Here is a 21,334-nt window from a genome sequence, read left to right on the forward strand (position 1 = left end):
CATACACAGATTTCAGCAGAAAAATAAGGGAATATAACAAAAATAAATGGCAAACAAAATGGGACACATATACCCAAAACAAACTACACGAGCACCAACCCATAATAAAACACAAAAACAAAACAATAAAAGGACGAAGAGAAAATATCGTTCTAAACAGAATCAGAATCGGACATACCAAATTAACACACTCATACCTAATCGAAGCAACAGAAAAACCAAAATGCACTTTCTGCGACAAACAGATGACAATAAAACATATATTAACAGAATGCCAAAAATATGAAACTATCAGAAATAAATATTATACAGTAAACGAAATCAAAGAATTTTTTCACAAGGTAACACCACACCAAATCATCAAATACCTAAAAAAAATACAACTCTTCAAATCACTTTAAACCATAAAAACTCGAAAAATTCTAAAATACATAACTCGGACCCCCCCCCCCAAAAAAAAAACAAACAACAAAAACTATCTCAACTAAATACAAAGTTTGGCATTAAATGACCCACAGTGTTGATATGCCGTGAAGCCCCAATAAACCAACCAACCCATGATGAGAGTGGTCTGCAATGTGAAATCTTGTCAAACCTAATACATTGGTTAAGAAGCTTTACTGTAAGCATTATATTTGCCCTGCAAGAAGATTACCTAATGAGTTGATTATGCCAGTATATTTGTGAACGTGTTTCCTCCTGAATAAACAGTTGTAAAAGCTTGAACGTAAATGATTAGATAGTCTGCACAGAATGGATTTTGGAGACAGCTGACCAGCTGAACCAAAAGAACTAGAATGAGCTTGTGTAATATCAGAAAATGTCTGAACCCTGAACAAATGAAAAGTGACATTTTTTTTTTTTTTTTTTAACATTTTTGTTTTAGAAAATGTTGCTTTGATTTTTTTTTTTTTTTTTTTTTTTTTAGCTTTCTAAAATTCTTCGGAAAAAACGTTTTGATGATGGAGCTTTACGGCTGGATCAAGTCAAACTGCAGTGGGTGCTGGATAAAGAGACTGGCCAGCCAACTGGCATATCTGTGTATGAACGAAAAGATAGCAATCAGTGAGTTTTCCAATCGTTTTGGATTCTTGTGTAATTCTCTGTACCCTAAATTTTAATCACGAAAGAGTGATCATGTTCAAGTTCTTTGTGTTTAAAAATTAAATAAATCTCTATAGGTGTCCTACTTTTGTCTAGAATACATATTCCATAATTCATAATTCAACAGGTTAAAACTATACCAAACACATTGATATTCATGTGCTCGCATCAATTAAAAAAATATATTACTTAATTTTGATTTTCAGTTTGAAGTAAAACAATTCTTTCCTCTATTCAATTTTTTGTATCTAGATTATTTAAACGTTTAGGAGGGAAAATGCAAATTTAGGTTGACTAACCACCTAAATGGTAAAATTTAAAAAAAATGTCCATGTTACTTACCATGTTACCTTCAGTACATATTCCAAAATTCATAATGATCTGTTCATTATCATTAGTTTAGGAAAATACCTAACTTATATATATAATATAGGTTTGAGATGTTTAAAAGTAGGTACTAATGAATACAATGAGGTTGTTAGATAGTGCTCGATAACAAGAGCAAAATATTTTTTATTTATTCGAGGGTAAACAATTACATTTAGTCGCTACCAACATCCATCTGTTTCAGTCAATGAGACTTCGTCAGGTGACCTTGAACCATTCAACGCCATTTGACTGAAACAAATGGCTGTTTCTACCAACCAAATGTAACTGTTTACCCTCGAATAAATAGTAAAAAGATATATATATATGAACAAAAAGAAATGAAGTTTGTTTCTTCAATATTTTGTATTCTCTGTTAAGACTTTTTCAAGATGGCTGAAATAAAAAAAAGAAGAAAAGCTGAAATGATAAACAATTTTCAGTTTTTCATTTTCATAACATTGAATGATGCATTTCATAACCCTCACACATTTATATATATACATATATTTTTTCTTTGCATTCAGGCTGATTGAAGAATACATGTTGCTAGCCAATATGGCAGTCGCACATCGCATCTACAAAGCATTTCCTGATAAATCCTTTTTACGACGACATCCAGAGCCACAAACAAAGATGATAGAAAATTTGGTCAGTACAAATTGTTTTTTTTTTTGTTTTTTCTATTTAAAAATTCCAATTTTCATAAAAACATATATTTGAACCTCTTTATTCAACACCGTTCAATTTATTTGTCAAAATAAATAGAACAAGCATGTTTTAATTGGCATGTTGGAAAAGGATATGGTAGCCTAACGCCTGTCTAGATTCACCTTGAATTGCTGCGTTGTTGGCACCTTTATTACCTCTCTTGGAAGTCTGTTCCAAGATCCAGGGATTTTGATTGAGAAAGTGGCCTCCCTTTGGTTTTGTAAATCTGTCTGTCTCTCTCTCTACACACACACACACACACGCACACGCACACGCACACGCACAGGGTGACCCCCCCCCCCAAAAAAAAAACGGACCCCAACTCTAATTAGGCCTCGTTTCTTAGTGTTTTGTCTGAATGAAATGAAACTTTGGTCATAACTAGTTTATTATATTCAAAACATCACATCAAAACACAACGGTCTTTGGCCTTTTTTTCTCTGTTCTACAGCATATGTTCTAGATGATGGCTTACATTTAGTTTTTTTTTTGGTCACGCTGTATATATACATACACACACACACACACACACAGCAAAATCACATTGAATTCCAACAAGGGTCATTCATAGTGCTCAATCAAAGAGAGCAAAATTATAAGTTTTATTTTCTTTATGTAAATATAGTCATGTCTTGCTATGATGGGAAGACCATTTCGATCATTATCAGGCAAGAAAAATTTTGAAAATTAAAAAAAAGTTTAAGAACTTTTTTAATTTTAGAGGAGAAATATATTTTACTATGTCTAACGTATAACATGGTTTAAAGTTCTTGACCATGTTACACGTTAGACTGATATATAGTCTGTTTATTATACAAACATTATTGGTTACATATGTGCATACATGTTTCAGTTCAGGCACAACACTTCATCAGACCAAAAAAGAATTGATATTTTCTATGACAGTCGTCTAGAGGTTAAAGGTTCAATCCTCACTACAGGCTACACTAAGAATGAAATATAAATTACTTAATTCTAGCCAGTCTGGACTGACAAAATGAGAACAATCTACCCATGTGGATTAAATAAAAAATTAAAATTCAAAATCCTAAACAAATTCCAGAGTTAGACAAGGTGCATTGGAATAAGATTGGAGGTTCCATCAGTTGAAATATTACTCAAAATGAGAACAGTAGTGGAATAATATGAATTATCAATCCCCGTTCGTATTATTTGGATCATTCTACTTTTTTCATTTTGAGCGTTGTTTTGATTGATGTAAACTTCTGATCTTAAGGTGTATCTTATTAAACTCGGTAATCTTTGTCGAACTCGGGAATCTGCACAGAAAGAAAAAAAAAAAAAAAATACAGATTTTAGCTGAGCACCAGATATCATGAGAAAAATTCAACTCAATCAGGGACATTTTTTAATCATTTTTACATTTATTTATCTCAAATATTTTTTATTTTACTTTTATTAAGCTGAAATATTTTTTGTTTTACTTTTATTAAGCTGAAATATTTATTTTTTTTTACTTTTATTAAGCTAAAATATGTATTTTTTTTACTTTTATTAAGCTGAAATATTTATTTTTTTTACTTTTATTAAGCTGAAATATTTATTTTTTTTTACTTTTATTAAGCTGAAATATTTATTTTTTTTTACTTTTATTAAGCTGAAATATTTATTTTTTTTACTTTTATTAAGCTGAAATATTTATTTTTTTTTACTTTTATTAAGCTGAAATATTTATTTTTTTTTACTTTTATTAAGCTGAAATATTTATTTTTTTTTACTTTTATTAAGCTGAAATATTTATTTTTTTTACTTTTATTAAGCTGAAATATTTTTTTAATTTTTATTAAGCTGAAATATTTATTTTTTTTTACTTTTATTAAGCTGAAATATTTAATTTTTTTTTACTTTTATTAAGCTGAAATATTTATTTTTTTTTACTTTTATTAAGCTGAAATATTTATTTTTTTTTACTTTTATTAAGCTGAAATATTTATTTTTTTTTACTTTTATTAAGCTGAAATATATTTTTTTTTACTTTTATTAAGCTGAAATATATTTTTTTTTACTTTTATTAAGCTGAAATATATTTTTTTTTACTTTTATTAAGCTGAAATATTTTTTTTTTTTTTTACTTTTATTTACCTCAAATATTTATTTTTTTTTTACTTCGAATATTTTTTTTTTTACTTCGAATATTTTTTTTTTACTTTTATTTACCTCAAATGTTTTTTCTTTTATTTACTTTAGATAGTTTTTTATTACTTTTTTACTTCAGATATTTTTTATACTTTATTTACCGTAAATATATTTTATTTTTTACTTTTATTTATTTGAATTATTTTTAACTTTTATATACTGAAATATTTTTATTTTTTACTTGAATTTATTTATTTTACTTCAAATATTTTTGTACTTTTATACTTTATATTCACCTCCAAATATTTTCTATTTTTTAACTCTTATGTACTTCAGATATGATCATTTTTTACTTTTTTTTCAAATTTTCATTTTGTTTTTCTTCAAATTTTCATTTTGTTTTTCTTCAAATTTTCATTTTGTTTTTCTTCAAATTTTCATTTTGTTTTTCTTCAAATTTTCATTTTGTTTTTCTTCAAATTTTCATTTTGTTTTTCTTCAAATTTTCATTTTGTTTTTCTTCAAATTTTCATTTTGTTTTTCTTCAAATTTTCATTTTGTTTTTCTTCAAATTTTCATTTTGTTTTTCTTCAAATTTTCATTTTGTTTTTCTTCAAATTTTCATTTTGTTTTTCTTCAAATTTTCATTTTGTTTTTCTTCAAATTTTCCTTTTGTTTTTCTTCAAATTTTCCTTTTGTTTTTCTTCAAATTTTCATTTTGTTTTTCTTCAAATTTTCATTTTGTTTTTCTTCAAATTTTCATTTTGTTTTTCTTCAAATTTTCATTTTTTACTTTTACTTTTTCTTCAAATATTATTTTATTTATTACGTTCATCTACCTAATATCATTTATTTATTTTTCTTATATTTCCATTTAAATGTTTAATATTTCTACTTTTATTTACCTCCAAATATTTTTTAATTATTTCTTAATTATTTTTTTTTTTACTTTTCTTTACCTCAAATATTTGTCAACCTCTTGTGAACTTTTATTGTTTTACATTTTCATTTCTTGTCTTTCAGAATGATATCTCTCACAATTTGGATATTCCAATTGATACATCCAGTGCAGGAGGTATTAATGTAAGTCTTTTGTCTTTTTTAATGTTTAGCATGGTTATGGTAACTAAACGTATGCATTTATGAGCTGAAAGTTCCATCTTTTTGTTGCAGATATTAATGGTGTGAGACTCTAAGAAAGCAACCCCTGTCATGGACGTGCGTTAGAAGCAGAGATAAGTCATTGAATTCCTAGCAAAAGTGCATTGAGAGTGGTCGTGACTAGTTAGAAAAATAAATCTTGAAGCACAAAAGGTTGCTTGTTTTAATGATATCACTCCCATCTTTGTTGCTCTTCAACTGTTTGAATTAAAAAAAAAAAAAATAGGAGGCTTTACTTCTGGAATGACCCCTGTATGATCTTAGTTAAAAAATTAAATGCCAGTTACAAGTTGTTTGACATCAGATGGTCTAAAATGATATTGAAGCATCTATAAACAATTCTGATATTCATGAAATTTTAACAATAGGTATTAAACATTAATATATATTTTAAAATTTTCAGTTTCATTGGGGTATTTTAAAGGGGTTTTCAAGAGAATGATATAGACACAACCTTCTATTTAAAAAATCAAATATTTCATATTTGCATGAAATTTTATCTATTATCATAAACAAGATTCTCTGCATCACAATTTCTTAAGATCTCTTAAGCTTAAGCCTTAAATTTAAAACATTTTTTTTAGATAAAATGATGTAATGGATTTTGATCCAAATTTGAATAAGGATTCTGGCTTTTTATTTTAAGGCTAGAGTTAATAGAAAGGAGGTTTTATGTATGCAAAAAAATATACATGTCTAGATCGATTATGAAAAAAATATACATGTCTAGATCGATTATGAAAAAAAATATATATGTCTAGATCGATTATGAAAAAAATATACATGTCTAGATCGATTATGAAAAAATATACATGTCTAGATCGATTATGAAAAAATATACATGTCTAGATCGATTATGAAAAAAATATACATGTCTAGATCGATTATGAAAAAAATATACATGTCTAGATCGATTATGAAAAAAATATACATGTCTAGATCGATTATGAAAAAAATATACATGTCTAGATCGATTATGAAAAAAAATATACATGTCTAGATCGATTATGAAAAAATATACATGTCTAGATCGATTATGAAAAAATATACATGTCTAGATCGATTATGAAAAAATATACATGTCTAGATCGATTATGAAAAAATATACATGTCTAGATCGATTATGAAAAAATATACATGTCTAGATCGATTATGAAAAAATATACATGTCTAGATCGATTATGAAAAAATATACATGTCTAGATCGATTATGAAAAAAAATATACATGTCTAGATCGATTATGAAAAAAAATATACATGTCTAGATCGATTATGAAAAAAAATATACATGTCTATATGGATTATGAAAAAAAATATACATGTCTATATGGATTATGAAAAAAAATATACATGTCTATATGGATTATGAAAAAAAATATACATGTCTATATGGATTATGAAAAAAAATATACATGTCTAGATCGATTATGAAAAAAAATATACATGTCTATATGGATTATGAAAAAAACTATACATGTCTAGATCGATTATGAAAACTATACATGTCTAGATCGATTATGAAAGCTATACATGTCTAGATCGATTATGAAAAAAAAATACCCTTTTCATTCTTCACTTAATCGGTGATAATTTCTTATATATAATTACCTGATTTTTGGTAGATTTTTAAAGAGAGACTCCATCAAAACCAACTTTACACCTCACCTTCATTTTGCCCATCGCTATATAATACTGATTCAAAAGCAAAAAAAAAAAAAAAAATCACTTGGATGCCATCAGCTAGAATCTAAACAAAAATATTTAGCACACTAGCATCATTGACTCATAATAGTAAAAAAACAAACTTTCTTATATTTTATTGATTTAGAACTTTTTTTTTTTTTGGTTGAAGAAGAAACAGGTCACCATTTTTGATGATGCTTTTGTTTTATAATTTCAGAAATCTCTTGAAAAGTATTTGAATATTGGGAATGACGACGATGAGTATGCTGCAGCACGGATGCAAGTGTTGGTTTCTATGTGTTCTAAACCCATGAAGGTAAGTTTGTCACTCTCCATATATGGTAACATGTAATTCAAGAATGATTGCCTTCCATAATCTGATATTCTAGTTTTGTATAAACACAAATTTTAGATTTAGAAGAGAATAGAAATGTTGTCAAACAAAATGGCAACACCAGTCCAAAGAAGCTTTGAATTGTAAAAGCTAAGACGAAGACGAGCAATAGAGTTTCTGTTTGGTAATCAATTCGAAGAAGTTAGGAGAGCAAACTTCCTTCTTGAAAAGTATGTGCAGAATTCTAAAATGTCCAGTATGTTTTATGGAGTGATTCCGGTTTCTGATTGGTTGGTCGCAGTGTCTTTCCATTTGATTGGTCAAGTTTCAATTTTTTGTAATCATACCCTTCTCATTCTATCAAAAATATTACAACAGTTGTGTAGATGCTGTGTTGTCCACTTTAAATAGAAATTAAAGAGAGCTCATGTAAGAAAAAAAACTACTGTAAACACATGTTGATGTAAAAGCAAAAAGAATCTCTTGTAATATAGAGATCCAAAAAGACTGAACTTCCTGTTATGGAAAATAAGCAAACTATAATCTCTGTGGTGTCTTATAAAGGCTGGGGTGACTCTGTGGTGTCTTATAAAGGCTGGGGTCTCTCTGTGGTGTCTTATAAAGACTGGGGTCTCTCTGTGGTGTCTTATAAAGGCTGGGGTCTCTCTGTGGTGTCTTATAAAGGCTGGGGTCTCTCTGTGGTGTCTTATAAAGGCTGGGGTCTCTCTGTGGTGTCTTATAAAGGCTGGGGTCTCTCTATACTACTAAAATCGATCTTCCTCCTTGATGATTATAAAGCTCCATTAGATTGAGATCTGTATTCAAAATATTAAAGGAAACTTCAAATTTAAGTTTAATTTCTTAATCGGAATATATTAAGCCTAGCAAAGAACAATTACCCCTCTACTAATCTTAGAAAATTATCTAACTTCTTTCTGATAAGAGAGAAGCATACTGACAATCTACTCTACCTATTCCCCTTTTCACACAAATAAAAAGAAAAGAAAAACATTAAGTGTTAGCACTTGAGGAACACCTGTATGGACAAGTGATCTGTCAATCACCACCTATGTGAAAGTCAAAAACCGTATATAATTCTGGAAGTGGGAGGTGATGGTACTTTTACTTTTTAATGAAAGACAAATTTGCTTTTGTTCATAAAGAATTTTTGTCATTAGTTTTCAGTTGAATTTGAACAAGCAAACATCTATTAATTACTTTGTAAAGAGAGAAGTCCTTTTTTTTGAAATCGCCCAAGACAAAGCATGAAACCATTTCATATAATGAACTAAAAAGAAAATGTGTTCAAGGTGAAACTAACGATAAGCTTTAGATGGATAGATTCCAAACCAGAAAACATTTGTCAGAAACATTGCTCATGGAATGTGAGGACTAAAGGACAAAATAAGTTTCTACTCTCTTTATTGAAATTTCTCTAATAAAGAAACTTATAAACATAGATCTAAAATATCTTGTTGAATAAAATCATCTGGTCTTTTAAAGCAATTAAAACTTATTTTGAACCAAGTGCCGAAAATCTGGATTATTATAAACTAAAATCTTAGCTTTCTTACAAGTTACAAGTTCTGACATGTTCATTGACTAAAAATATAATTGACTGGCAGCCATTTTGATTATGGAGCCAAATCAATTCTGATAACTGCCATCTTGAATTTAATAAGGAAAAGGGCATTCTACTTGCTTACAAAGATATACTAAGCTTTGGATAACCTTTTACTGCGGACATGTGAAAACATTATGACAGCAACAAATTCAAGTTTACATGACATGATTGAGAACTTCATTTTCCTTGAATTGATTTCATTAATGAACATTTTGCACACATAACACTGTCTGTTTGGATTTTCGAGTAAATTAACATTTTCAAAGTATATTACTTTTAGTTTATTGAACTGCATTAAAAAATAAGTAATACCTTGTATAATTTGGCTTATTTGTACTATTGTTGTCATCAAATTTTCATTCCTCATCGCTGGTGCTACCAGATCAGGCTATCTATTGGCTTCCTGAGACGAAATGCACCTACATCGATTTTCTGTTTTTGTTTTCTATTCTCTTTTGTAAAACTTAATTATGTTTTGCAAAAACAAAAACAACAACCCTCTTCTCCTCTCCTTTCCTTTCCTTCCCTACTTCCCAACCCCGTGGGCTCCCCCCTCTCTTCCCTCCCCTTTTTCTTCTGCTGCCCTGTTGGTAGGGCACTAGAATAAACCGACCCCCCCCCCCCCGCAAAGGGTAAAAATCCCTCAATGGGGCAACCAGTTAGCCGTGGGTTGCTACCTGTAATGCCTTAGGACGTGATCCTAGTGATTGAGCTAACCTAGACCTGGGTGCAAAAAGTCTAGGCACTGCAACACATTACTTCGACCCTTACTTCGGCTAGACGGGTGGATGGAGAGGCCCGATCCGACCAATTGGCCAGTCACACCAAGCCCTAGCACTTACACCCAAAGTACCAACTACCACAACAAAGAACGAAACTTAAAGGTACTCCTATCTTTTTTTTTTTATTTTTCTTTCCCCACTACAAAAAATAGGCAAACCAAGTAAGTGCTAGAAAGCGATGGCAAGGGTCAATCAATTGGAAAGACCAGAACTCAACACTCCACCTGAACAAATGTATTTTTGAGGACATATTGAACAGAAAATATAGTGCTTGAGAACTCCTTACCAAAAGAGTATATCCTCCACATAGTCAAGGTGAATGGGTTTCCCCCTTACTATGCTCCAATTTTGGACTCCGAGGTGGGTAGGGAGTGTGGTTGATGAAAAATAAATCCCAAAATCCATGGCTGATAAAAACAAATGTATCCCCCTCAAAACCCTTAAAAGAAACCATTCCTCCGACTCTGACCTCTCAAGCTCAGATGAAGAACAAAAATTAAAAACTAGAAAAACCGTTCCAATTATAGACGAAGGAAACTTCCCACGATTCTTGGTTATTGAATTAATCGAAAATAAAAAATTGTAAATTTATCACCTTTTCTAATAGAAAAGACATTATCCACAAAAAGTAAACAAAAAATGATAAAAAAAAACAAAAGATGGAAATCTACTAGTTGAAATAACCAATCTTAGAGATGCTCAATCTCTATTCAAAATGAAGAACTTCCATGAGTACAAGTGCAAAGTCTTTCCCCATAAAACACTAAACACTTCGAAAGGAGTAGTTCAAAGTTATGAACTATCGCTAGCAACTGAAGAAATAAAAACTGAATTAGAAAAACAAGGAGTAATCATCCACATAAACATAAAAAGAAACAATAAAATAACCACCAACACATACATATTAACGTTTAACAAACCAACAATACCTAAAGAAATAAAAATTGGCTACTTAAATGTAAAAGTAGACTAATATATCCCAGCCCCATTAAGATGTTTCCATTGCCAAAAATATGGACATCATAAAGAAGCCTGTAAAGGAATAAAAATATGTGGAAAATGCGGCAACAAAGAGCCTGACCACACCAAAGAAAAATGCATAAATGAGGTGAAATGCGCTAACTGCAAAGATCACCCGGCCTTCTCTAAAATATGCAAAACATATAAAAAAGAAAGAGAAATTATAGAAGTAAAGTACAAAAAAACCACAACCTTTCCAGAAGCCAGAAAAATAGTTGATACGTACATGAAAGACAACACATATGCTGAGACAACAAAAAAGACAACTAAACCATGCCAACATAATGAAATACATGATCAATATAGGGAACTGATAAACAAACTGATTACATTAAACATTAAAGAATGGCCAGAATTTCAAAATAGCCTAAAAGAAAAATACTAAAATCTGGGAAACAAAATAGAAATGACAAATCCAAACAAAGAAAATAATATTCCATCCACAAAAGAACCATTAAAAAAATTATCACAGAAACCAACAAAACAACCACCAGAAATTAATAAAAACATAAGCAATGATAAAACAGCAAATAAAGAACGTTCCAGAAAAGAAGAAAACTAAACAATAGACACTCAAAATAGATTCAAATTCTAGAAAAAATGGAAACCAAAAACACCCTAGATAAAAAAAAGAAACCAAACACAAGTAATCAAGAGGGAAAAATGAACCAGAAGCCAAAACAGCAACATCTCAAGCAAGATTCAGATCGACGTCCAGATCCAAACAAACAAAAGAAAAAACCCAGCAAAACACTTCACCAAAGACACGAACTCCGACAAAAGATAAACCCTCTACTTCTAAAGAGATGGAAATAGAGGAAAACTAAACATCCTCATGGATAGAAATAAAACAACAAATTATCCAATGGAATTGTCGTGGAATAAGATCTAACTATAATGAACTTCTTATACTTATCTCAGTCTTCAACCCAGCCATTGTTTGCTTACAAGAAACCTTCCTACAAAACAATAACCATTTCAAAACACCAAACTATGAACAATACAACTATTTCCATAACACAGGCCTTCGTGCTAATGGAGGCACCTCAATTCTTGTAAGGAATAACATACCCCAAAGCAATTTCTCTGTCAAAGCAAATATCCAAGCAATTACAACTCAAGTCACATTACACAAAATCACAATCTGCTCAATATACCTTCCTCCTCATGAACCAATAAATGAAAATGAACTAGAAAATTTAATAAAACTACTATCTTCACCATTCATCCTCCTAGGAGACTTTAACTGTCACAGTACGCTATGTGGATGTGAAGTCACAAACTCAAAAGGAAACAAAATTGAACAACTAATTAACAAAAATAACTTATGCCTTCTCAATCAAAAAAATCCCATATACTTAAATCCAACAAACGGATCAACTAGTGCCATTGATCTTACCATGTGTGATCCATCAAGCTTTTTGGATTATACATGGAACACTTACGAATCACCCTGTGGAAGTGATCACTTCCCTATTATAATCAATTATAGTAATTCTATCCAAAACCACATACCCAGGTGAAACACAAACAAAGCCAACTGGGCCGAATTTAATGAACTTTGTTCACTAAAATTAACAGAACATCAAATCCAAACAATAGAAGAATTCCCGGAAGTACTCGTAACAATAGCCAAAAAATGCATGCCCAAAAATTCTCCTCCTGGAAAAAAAAACAAATCCAGTTTCAATCCAGAATGTAAAACGGCCATTAGACAGAAAGGCAGCCTTAAGAAAATTAAAAAAAAAACAACCCACAACCAACAACTTAATAGAATACAAACACCAAAGAGCTAAAACTCGAAAAACAATTAAAGAATCCAAAAGATCCTGCTGGCAACAATTTGCCAACAAAATCAACAACAAATATTTGAGACCTTAATTAACCATGCTCTAGTCCATCACCTTACAGATGCTAAGCTTCTGACTGACCAACAATATGGATTTAGACAAGCCCGTTCCACAGCAGACATCCTAACTTTAATCTCTGAACGTATATACCATTCACTGGACAAAGCGGGGGAGGGCAGAGCGGTAGCTCTAGATATATCTAAGGCTTTTGACAGGGTATGGCATGAGGGTCTCCTCAGGAAGATTAGATCATACAGTATCACTGGTAGAATACTTAACATAATAAAATCCTTCTTAGATAAGAAACATCCAGGTTGTCCTCGACGGTCGTACATCTAAACAATATGATATAAATGCGGGAGTGTCCCAGGGTTCTATCCTTAGACCTCTACTGTTCCTGATATTCATAAATGACCTCCCCGACAAAATTGCCTCTGAGATAGGTATATATGCTGATGACACCACACTCTATAACAGGCACGACAGGAAAACTAATGAACACATATCTAAAGAAATGGCAGAAACACTAGAGGATGACCTCCAATCCGTAGTGGAATGGGGACAAAAATGGATGGTCACGTTCAATGCCGCTAAGACTAAACTAGTTTCATTCAATAATTACAAGAAACCTTCTCTACCACCTATAGCAATGGCCAATGACTCTTTATCTGAGAGTACATCTTTCAAGCTCCTTGGCCTAACGTTCACAGGAAACATGAGTTGGAACAATTACATCGAGGGCATTGCCAGGGCTGCTGCAAGGAAGGTGGGCTCTCTCTACCGTGCTATGGTATCTAGATGACAACCCTTCGCCCATTTATGGAGTATTGCTGTCATATGTGGGCTGGTGTATCGGCTACTAGTCTCTCGCTCCTTGACAAGGTTCAAAAGAGTCGCAAATCTGATAGGCCCTGAACTGGCATCTAAGCTTCAGCCTCTATCCCATCGACGAAACGTTGCATCCCTCTGCCTGTTCTACAAGTATTTTAATGATGAATGCTCTGACGAACTGCAAGCACGTGCTCCCACGATGTGAACACCCTCGACAGACCCGACAGGCTGCAAAATCCCACCTCCACACTGTAGAGATCCCTAGATGTAAAAGATCTTTCTACTCCAGTAGTTTCTTCCCCAGAACTGCTAGACTTTGGAATTCCATTCCAGACCACTGCTTCCCCAACTGTACTGACGTGCAGAAGTTCAAGTGCAACTGCCCAAATCCCTACATAGTACCCCAGTAGTTGTTGCCCCTGATAGTAGCCCCCTACACTAAAGTGGCAATGTGCCTTGTTTGGGGTGAAAATGTAATAAAAAAAAAAAACATCACTACTAAACCCAAAACCGTCTGGGAAATGATTAGGAAAATAACTGGAAAATATAATCCGAATCCAATCAAACACATTCTCACAAATAAACAGAAAATAACTTATAAAAAAGATATTGCTAACACACTAGTTAAAACCTTTGCCAGAAACTCATCATCAAAACACTACAATAGACAATTTCAAATACTTAAAAAACATGAAGAAAAGTACAAAATAAACTTTAACTCCAAAAACCAAGAGCCTTACAATGAAATCGTCTTACTCAATGAACTAGAAACCGCCATAGAAAAATCCCATAACTCAGCTGTAGGACCAGATGAAGTGCACTACAACTTCCTGAAAGAAATTCTGCCCGAATCATTAAAACTCCTCAAAATTTATAATAAAATATGGAAAACAAGATATCCCAACTTTATGGAAACAAGCAACAATAATACTGATACCAAATTGGGAAAAGATACATCAAACCCAGAAAACTACAGACCAATAGCTCTCACAAGCTGCCTATGCAAAACGTTTGAAAGAATGATTAACTACCATCTTATATAGTATCTAGATGACAACAAAATAATTTTTTAAATCCAGTGTGGATACCAAACAAATCGAGGATGTATAGACCACATCACTAACCTCGAAAATTACATCAGAGAAGCTTTTATTAATAAGGAACACATAACATCTGTTTTTTTTTTATCTTGAGAAAGCATATGAAACTACCTGGAAACACGGTATCATAAAAGATCTCCACAACATTGGACTAAGAGGCAGACTACCTGAATTCATAAAAAACTTCCTAACAGACAGATCTTTCCAAGTTCGCATAGACTCGACTTTATCAGACCCATAAAATCAAGGAGTGCCCCAAGGCAGCATATTATCAACAACTATCTTTTAACATAAAAATCAATAACATTATAAAAGAACTCTCTCCTGACATACATAGCTCCTTATATGTAGATGACTGCTCAATCAGCTACAGATCTAAATACACTCACACTATTGAAAGAAAACTACAACATAACATAAATAAAATTAATAAATGGGCAACTAAAAATGGTTTCAAATTCTCCAAAACTAAAACAAAATGCATCCATTTCTGTAATCAACGCAAACTCCACCCTGACTCAACCTTACAGATTGAAGGCGAAAAAATTCCATTCGTAAACGAACACAAGCACCTGGGAATCATTTTTGACAAAAAACTAAATTTCATTCCACACATCAAAACCAAATGTAATAAAGCATTACAACTCCTACGAGTCATCGCCCATACAGATTGGGGAGCTGACAAGAACACACTACTCAAACTATAGAGAGCATTAATTAGATCAAAAATAGATTATGGTAGCTTCATATATTAATCCACCAGAAAGTCATATCTAAAAACCCTCAACACAATATGCCACTCTGGACTAAGACTAGCACTAGGAGCATTTCCAACCTCCCCTGTAGAAAGCCTGTATGCAGAAGCACATGAAACTCCAATGCTTAGAAATCAAAACCTTGGTCTAAAATACTACACAAAACTTACAGCCAACCCCACAAACCCAGCACACAATAGCACTTTAAATCCAAACCGTAAACACCTTTTCGACCAAAAAGAAAATGCAATCAAAACCTTTGGACTTAGAATAAAATCGATTTCCAAAGAAGCAAATCTACTCATAACCAAAATTCACGAAACTGTCCTACTCAAAACCCCTCCCTGGAAAATCGTATCCCCTAACATCAACCTAAGTTTAAGTAAATATGAAAAGAAACATACTCATCCAATAACTTATGATGATCTTGATAAAATCAAAGAAAAGTATCCAAACCACACACACATCTATACAGATGGGTCTAAACAAAATAATGCAACAGCCAGTGAAGCAATACTCAATAAGTCAATAAAAAAACAATGAAACCTCCCAAAAGAAACCTCAATCTTCAGTGCTGAAATACATGCTCTAATCCTAGCCCTCAAACTCGCCTCCAATATAAAACAAAACAAATTTATAATCCTTTCAGACTCCCAATCTACTCTAAAAGCGATTAAAAATAAAAAGATGGACAACTCCCTAATCACAAAATTACTCTAAAAATTAACTGAATTAAACAGTAAAGAAGAAATCATTTTCTGCTGAATACCGAGCCATTCCGGTATTAAAGGTAATGAATTAGCAAATTCAGCAGCAAAAAAACTTAAATCTCCCAATCGAGGCATATTTTAAAATTCCATACATAGATCTAAAAAGACGTATCAACGCATATACAACAGAGAAATAGCAAACCTACTGGAATGAACACCCTAACAACAAACTTCACGAAATCATGACAAAAATCAAAAAACAAGAACAAAATACGTAATTAAACAGAAAAGAAGTCAAACTAACAAGAATAAAAATAGGCCATACTCACTTAACCCACTCATATCTCCTAAAACAAAAGAAAGCCAACCCATCTGTATACCTTGTCAAAAACCACTCACAATCAAACACATTAATTGAATGTACTGATTTTGTAACAGTAAGAAATTGATTCTACAAAGAAAACAATATTAAAGAGTTATTTGATAAAAACAATCCCCACACCATACTCTCCAATCTTAAAAAAATTGGCCTTTATAGAAAAATTTAAAAAGAACCCTTTATACAATATCCTGGATATGACCTAAAACTATATCCGATAGTGTGACCCCAGCTTGCGGGCCTTGGGGAGTGTGGAGCCACCCTTTAATTGCCATTGCTCCCAGGTCCACTCTGACCCGGAGTGGTAGTACCTGTTAGGGTCCCATTTATGGGCTAAATAGAATCCGACTTAAAAAACAAATATACTCCATTAAAAAATCGTTCCTCAAAATCACTAGATTCTGCATTAAATAACCTGAAAAAGGTTGATATGCTGTAAAACCAACCAATCAACGATTCCTCATCACAAAAATTTTGAAGCAAGTATTTTAATTTGTTTTCATTGATTGTTGGTGAAAGATCAATAAATATTAAGTATAACCCTTATGAAACCAATATATTACAACCTTCGTTTTCTTGTATTTTAACATAATTTTCTATTTTTCTACAATCTTTTGGACCTGCATTTATTTCTTCACTTATTGCTTAATTGTCTTTTAAACATTATCTTATATTTTTGATGAATCCAGTGATTCATATCCTATCTCCTGCAAAGATGTCTCCTTTGAGCACCCAAAGTTGATGCGAACCTGTGGTGCATCGCATGTGGTAAAGAAATGCAGAAAGAGTAGGATCTTTCTGTTCTGGCCATGAAAGAAAAACTAGCATCTTTTTATTCTGGCCATGAAAGAAAAACTAGCATCTTTTTATTCTGGCCATGAAAGAAAAACTAGCATCTTTTTATTCTGGCCATGAAAGAAAAACTAGCATCTTTTTATTCTGGCCATGAAAGAAAAACTAGCATCTTTTTATTCTGGCCATGAAAGAAAAACTAGCATCTTTTTATTCTGGCCATGAAAGAAAAACTAGCATCTTTTTATTCTGGCCATGAAAGAAAAACTAGCATCTTTTTATTCTGGCCATGAAAGAAAAACTAGCATCTTTTTATTCTGGCCATGAAAGAAAAACTAGCATTTCCCTGTTGTGACCAAGAAAAGAGATTGGTGTCTCTAATGTGACCAAGAAAGGAAAAAAGGACGGGGGGGGGGTCTCCAGATTATGGCCAGAAAGGATGGGAGTTACCTGGTTATGGCCAGGAAGGTGGGGGTGGGATCTCCCGATTTACGACCAAGAAGGATGGAGGAAAGGGTCACCCGCTTATGATCAAGAAGGACCGGGGGGGGGGCGGTTATGCTCCAGGAAGGACGGGGGTGGGGGGTCTCCTGGATTACGGCCAAGAAAGTTAGAAATACAAATCATGGTCTCTAATTTTAGACAAATACAAATTATAATTTTTTTTTTCACCAACCATGGCAAAATCTAGATGAGGCAATTATTATCTTAACTCTAAAAATGTATTATTTGTTTATTTTTTAAGTTGAAAGACAACATGGCTAAAATATCTTTATTAACTGTAGCAGACTCTGCTGCAAGATTTCATTTCAATTTGTCTTCTTTTTTTTTTTTCCAGTTGGCTGTGTATTTCTGTACAGGAATTCTAAAGGACGAATCTAAATTCTGGCATTATGCCTTGAATGTTCCTCTCTATACCCACTTCACATCACCCATCCGAAGATATGCTGATGTTATTGTCCATCGATTGCTCGCTGCTGCTTTAGGTAAGTACAACTCTTTGCTGGAAAGAATGGTCCACTGACCTTAGTCTGATAACTATTCTAAGTGCTGAAAAAGGAATGGAAGTTATTTTCATAAGTTACAGGAAATGGAAAATCTTGAGACTGACATTTTTCCTTCTATATGAAAATGGATGCCAGTTTATAATCATACTAAAAAAATAAATCTTAAGAAAATGGATGCCAGTTTATAATCATACAAAAAAAAATAAGTCTTAAGAAAATGGATGCCAGTTTATAATCATACTAAAAAAAATAAATCTTAAGAAAATGGATGCCAGTTTATAATCATACTAAAAAAAAATAAATCTTAAGAAAATGGATGCCAGTTTATAATCATACAAAAAAAAATAAATCTTATGAAAATGGATGCCAGTTTATAATCATACTAAAAAAAATATTTCTTAAGAAAATGGATGCCAGTTTATAATCATACTAAAAAAAATAAATCTTAAGAAAATGGATGCCAGTTTATAATCATACAAAAAAAAATAAATCTTATGAAAATGGATGCCAGTTTATAATCATACTAAAAAAAAATAAATCTTAAGAAAATGGATGCCAGTTTATAATCATACTAAAAAAAATAAATCTTAAGAAAATGGATGCCAGTTTATAATCATACTAAAAAAAAATAAATCTTAAGGTTAATATTTCTGAATTTTTGAGATGAGGACTACTGTTTTCATCTTGAATGTTATTTTCACAACGTTTTGGTCAATGTAATCTCTGACCTTCTCTAGGTGTATCTTGTCAAACTTGGGAATTTTTCTGTTGAACTTTGGAATCTGCATCGAATTATGGGTCCTTGCTGTAATGGATAAAGTACTTAGTAAAATTCAGTTGTAAGTTACATTCTTCTGAAGGTTGAATGTTTAGGAAATGTTTGTTTATTTCTCGATTGGAACTGTAGATGAAGGGAAAAAATTCTGTGTTTTATTAAATAAATATATGGATTAATATCATACATATTAACAGTTGAACGCATATATATATATATATATATATATATATATATATATATGTGTGTGTGTGTGACCTTGTCACCGTCTGTCTGTTTGATGAATGGTCTCTACCAAACTACTGACAATTTTTAGTCTAGACTTGGAACTTGATAGGTAGGGGATTTAGACCTGTGGAACAAATTTGATTTGGTTTTTAGCTGGTAAAAATAGTTGCTAAGAAATCGAAATTTAAAAAAATGGAACTTGGAAGGCATAAGTTCACTAAATGTGCACCTTCATCACATGCACAAATATACATTTATACAGTAAAGTCGGTTAACGAATAAAGCTGCAGCGCTAAATGTTTTGGGTTGGTTCCAGCTTTTGTAATCAATATTGAGTACAATATAATAATCGGCTAATAATAATATGAAATCTGCATGAATTAAAATATCATATTTAACCATATTTTGTAACAAGGCGATACTGGGTGACCTGCTAGTGTGTGTGTGTGTAATATATATATATATATATATATATAATATTATCAAAGAATCTTTAATAAAGCAACACTTATCAGGATAAAAAAAGTTCAACAGTATTAAAAGGAGAAAACAAATGTATTAAATGAAAGATGAGTTATAACTTTATTATCAGAACAATAAGAAAAGGTAAAAAAGGAAAAATTCAGAAAAAAGAAGTCTCTTTAGATCATGGCATTTCGAAGCTAAATGCTTCTCATCAAAAGAGAAGAGCCAAAATTATGCAAAATAAAAATATAGATAAAAACTGGCTTAATAACATCTAGATATGAAATGAGAATGAAGGAATAGGATAATATGGTCAAATATCATTGAGAAATATTAAAAGTAGGTACAATATATGAGTAAATTGGAAGGGGTAGTAATATATATATATATATATATATATATATATATATATATATATATATATATAGACTAGCAAAAGTACCCGCCGTTGACTGGGTTCAAAAATAGCCTACAGAAAATGGACTCTGATTTATGAAAGTATGATAGGTTATGAAAAGGAAGGCTTGTAAAGAGATAGCTTCGAATTTGGGGGTATCAAAACCAAAGCAAAATATGATGATAGTAAAAATAAAATGGATAAACCCCATAATTTATTATACCATACCTGTTCACACTGAAACACTTATCACAATATTCTGTGAATCTATATTAAAAAAACCTTGTTAAACTTGGACATATTTCCATTTGATGGAGGTCAGGCGCGAACGAACACCCCATAATTTTATTATACCATATTTCTTCAAACTGAAACATAATTATCAAAGTATACTTAGGCAGATAGATATGAAAAGTCTTTATTAAAGTTTGTGCCTATTTCCATTCTATGGAGGCCAGGCGCAAACGCAGACCCCACACTTTTATTATACCATCCCTAATTAAGTTAAAACATACTTATCAAAGTATTATGTACATCTATATCAAAAACCCTTGTAAACGTTTTTTTTTAATTTTTAAATTTTTTATTTCCATACTTTGTGGACCAGGCGCGTACGCAGACCCCACAATTTTAATGAATCATCATTATGCCAGATCAAACATACCCATTCCTGTGTCTCGATACATCTTCTATCATTATATGTGATCAGTTTTCTATAATAGTCGACCATATAGGAGCCTATTCGTGACCAGACACACCCACAGACGTTCAGCTTTATATTATAGAAGATATATAGTAGTGTTGGGACGATTCCTAATTTTTATACGATTCCGATTCCAGGAAAATATTGATTAACGATTCCGATACCAAGTACGATTCCGATTCCGATTCCTAGGGAATTTATTGTTTTGAAATATACCAGGTAGTTTTATACTTATGGTCAGTAGTTCCCAAATATGTTCCCTAACTTTGGAAGAGATATTTTATGTCTACATCGTCGTGTTTTGGTTTAAATAAAATTATTATACAGTAAACTAAACGGAAAAATGAGCAAAATTTATTTTAGAGAAAATTTATTTTACTTAATTGGAATACAGAAAAAAAAACTCAAAGAAAATAGAATTTATCCTTCAGAGAAAAAACAAATAAAATAGAATTTATAT

At 31.6% G+C, this 21,334-nt stretch overlaps 1 protein-coding gene across 6 annotated transcripts in view; it reads left to right on the forward strand.

Annotated features, from left to right (window-relative positions):
• LOC145297618 (DIS3-like exonuclease 2) overlaps window positions 1-21,334 on the forward strand; it is a 162,488-nt gene that overhangs the window by 120,171 nt on the left and 20,983 nt on the right. For all 6 annotated transcript variants that reach the window (XM_080143690.1, XM_080143693.1, XM_080143692.1 and 3 more), the window contains 5 exons: window positions 929-1,065; window positions 1,998-2,121; window positions 5,302-5,361; window positions 7,340-7,438; window positions 18,138-18,285. In XM_080143690.1, coding sequence (XP_079999816.1) covers window positions 929-1,065; window positions 1,998-2,121; window positions 5,302-5,361; window positions 7,340-7,438; window positions 18,138-18,285 — 568 coding nt within the window. The remainder of the gene's footprint in view (window positions 1-928; window positions 1,066-1,997; window positions 2,122-5,301; window positions 5,362-7,339; window positions 7,439-18,137; window positions 18,286-21,334) is intronic.

The sequence above is a fragment of the Euprymna scolopes genome, chromosome 18 (genome assembly GCF_053919585.1).
Source record: "Euprymna scolopes isolate OS-2025 chromosome 18, ASM5391958v1, whole genome shotgun sequence".
NCBI classification, from domain to species: domain Eukaryota; kingdom Metazoa; phylum Mollusca; class Cephalopoda; order Sepiida; family Sepiolidae; genus Euprymna; species Euprymna scolopes.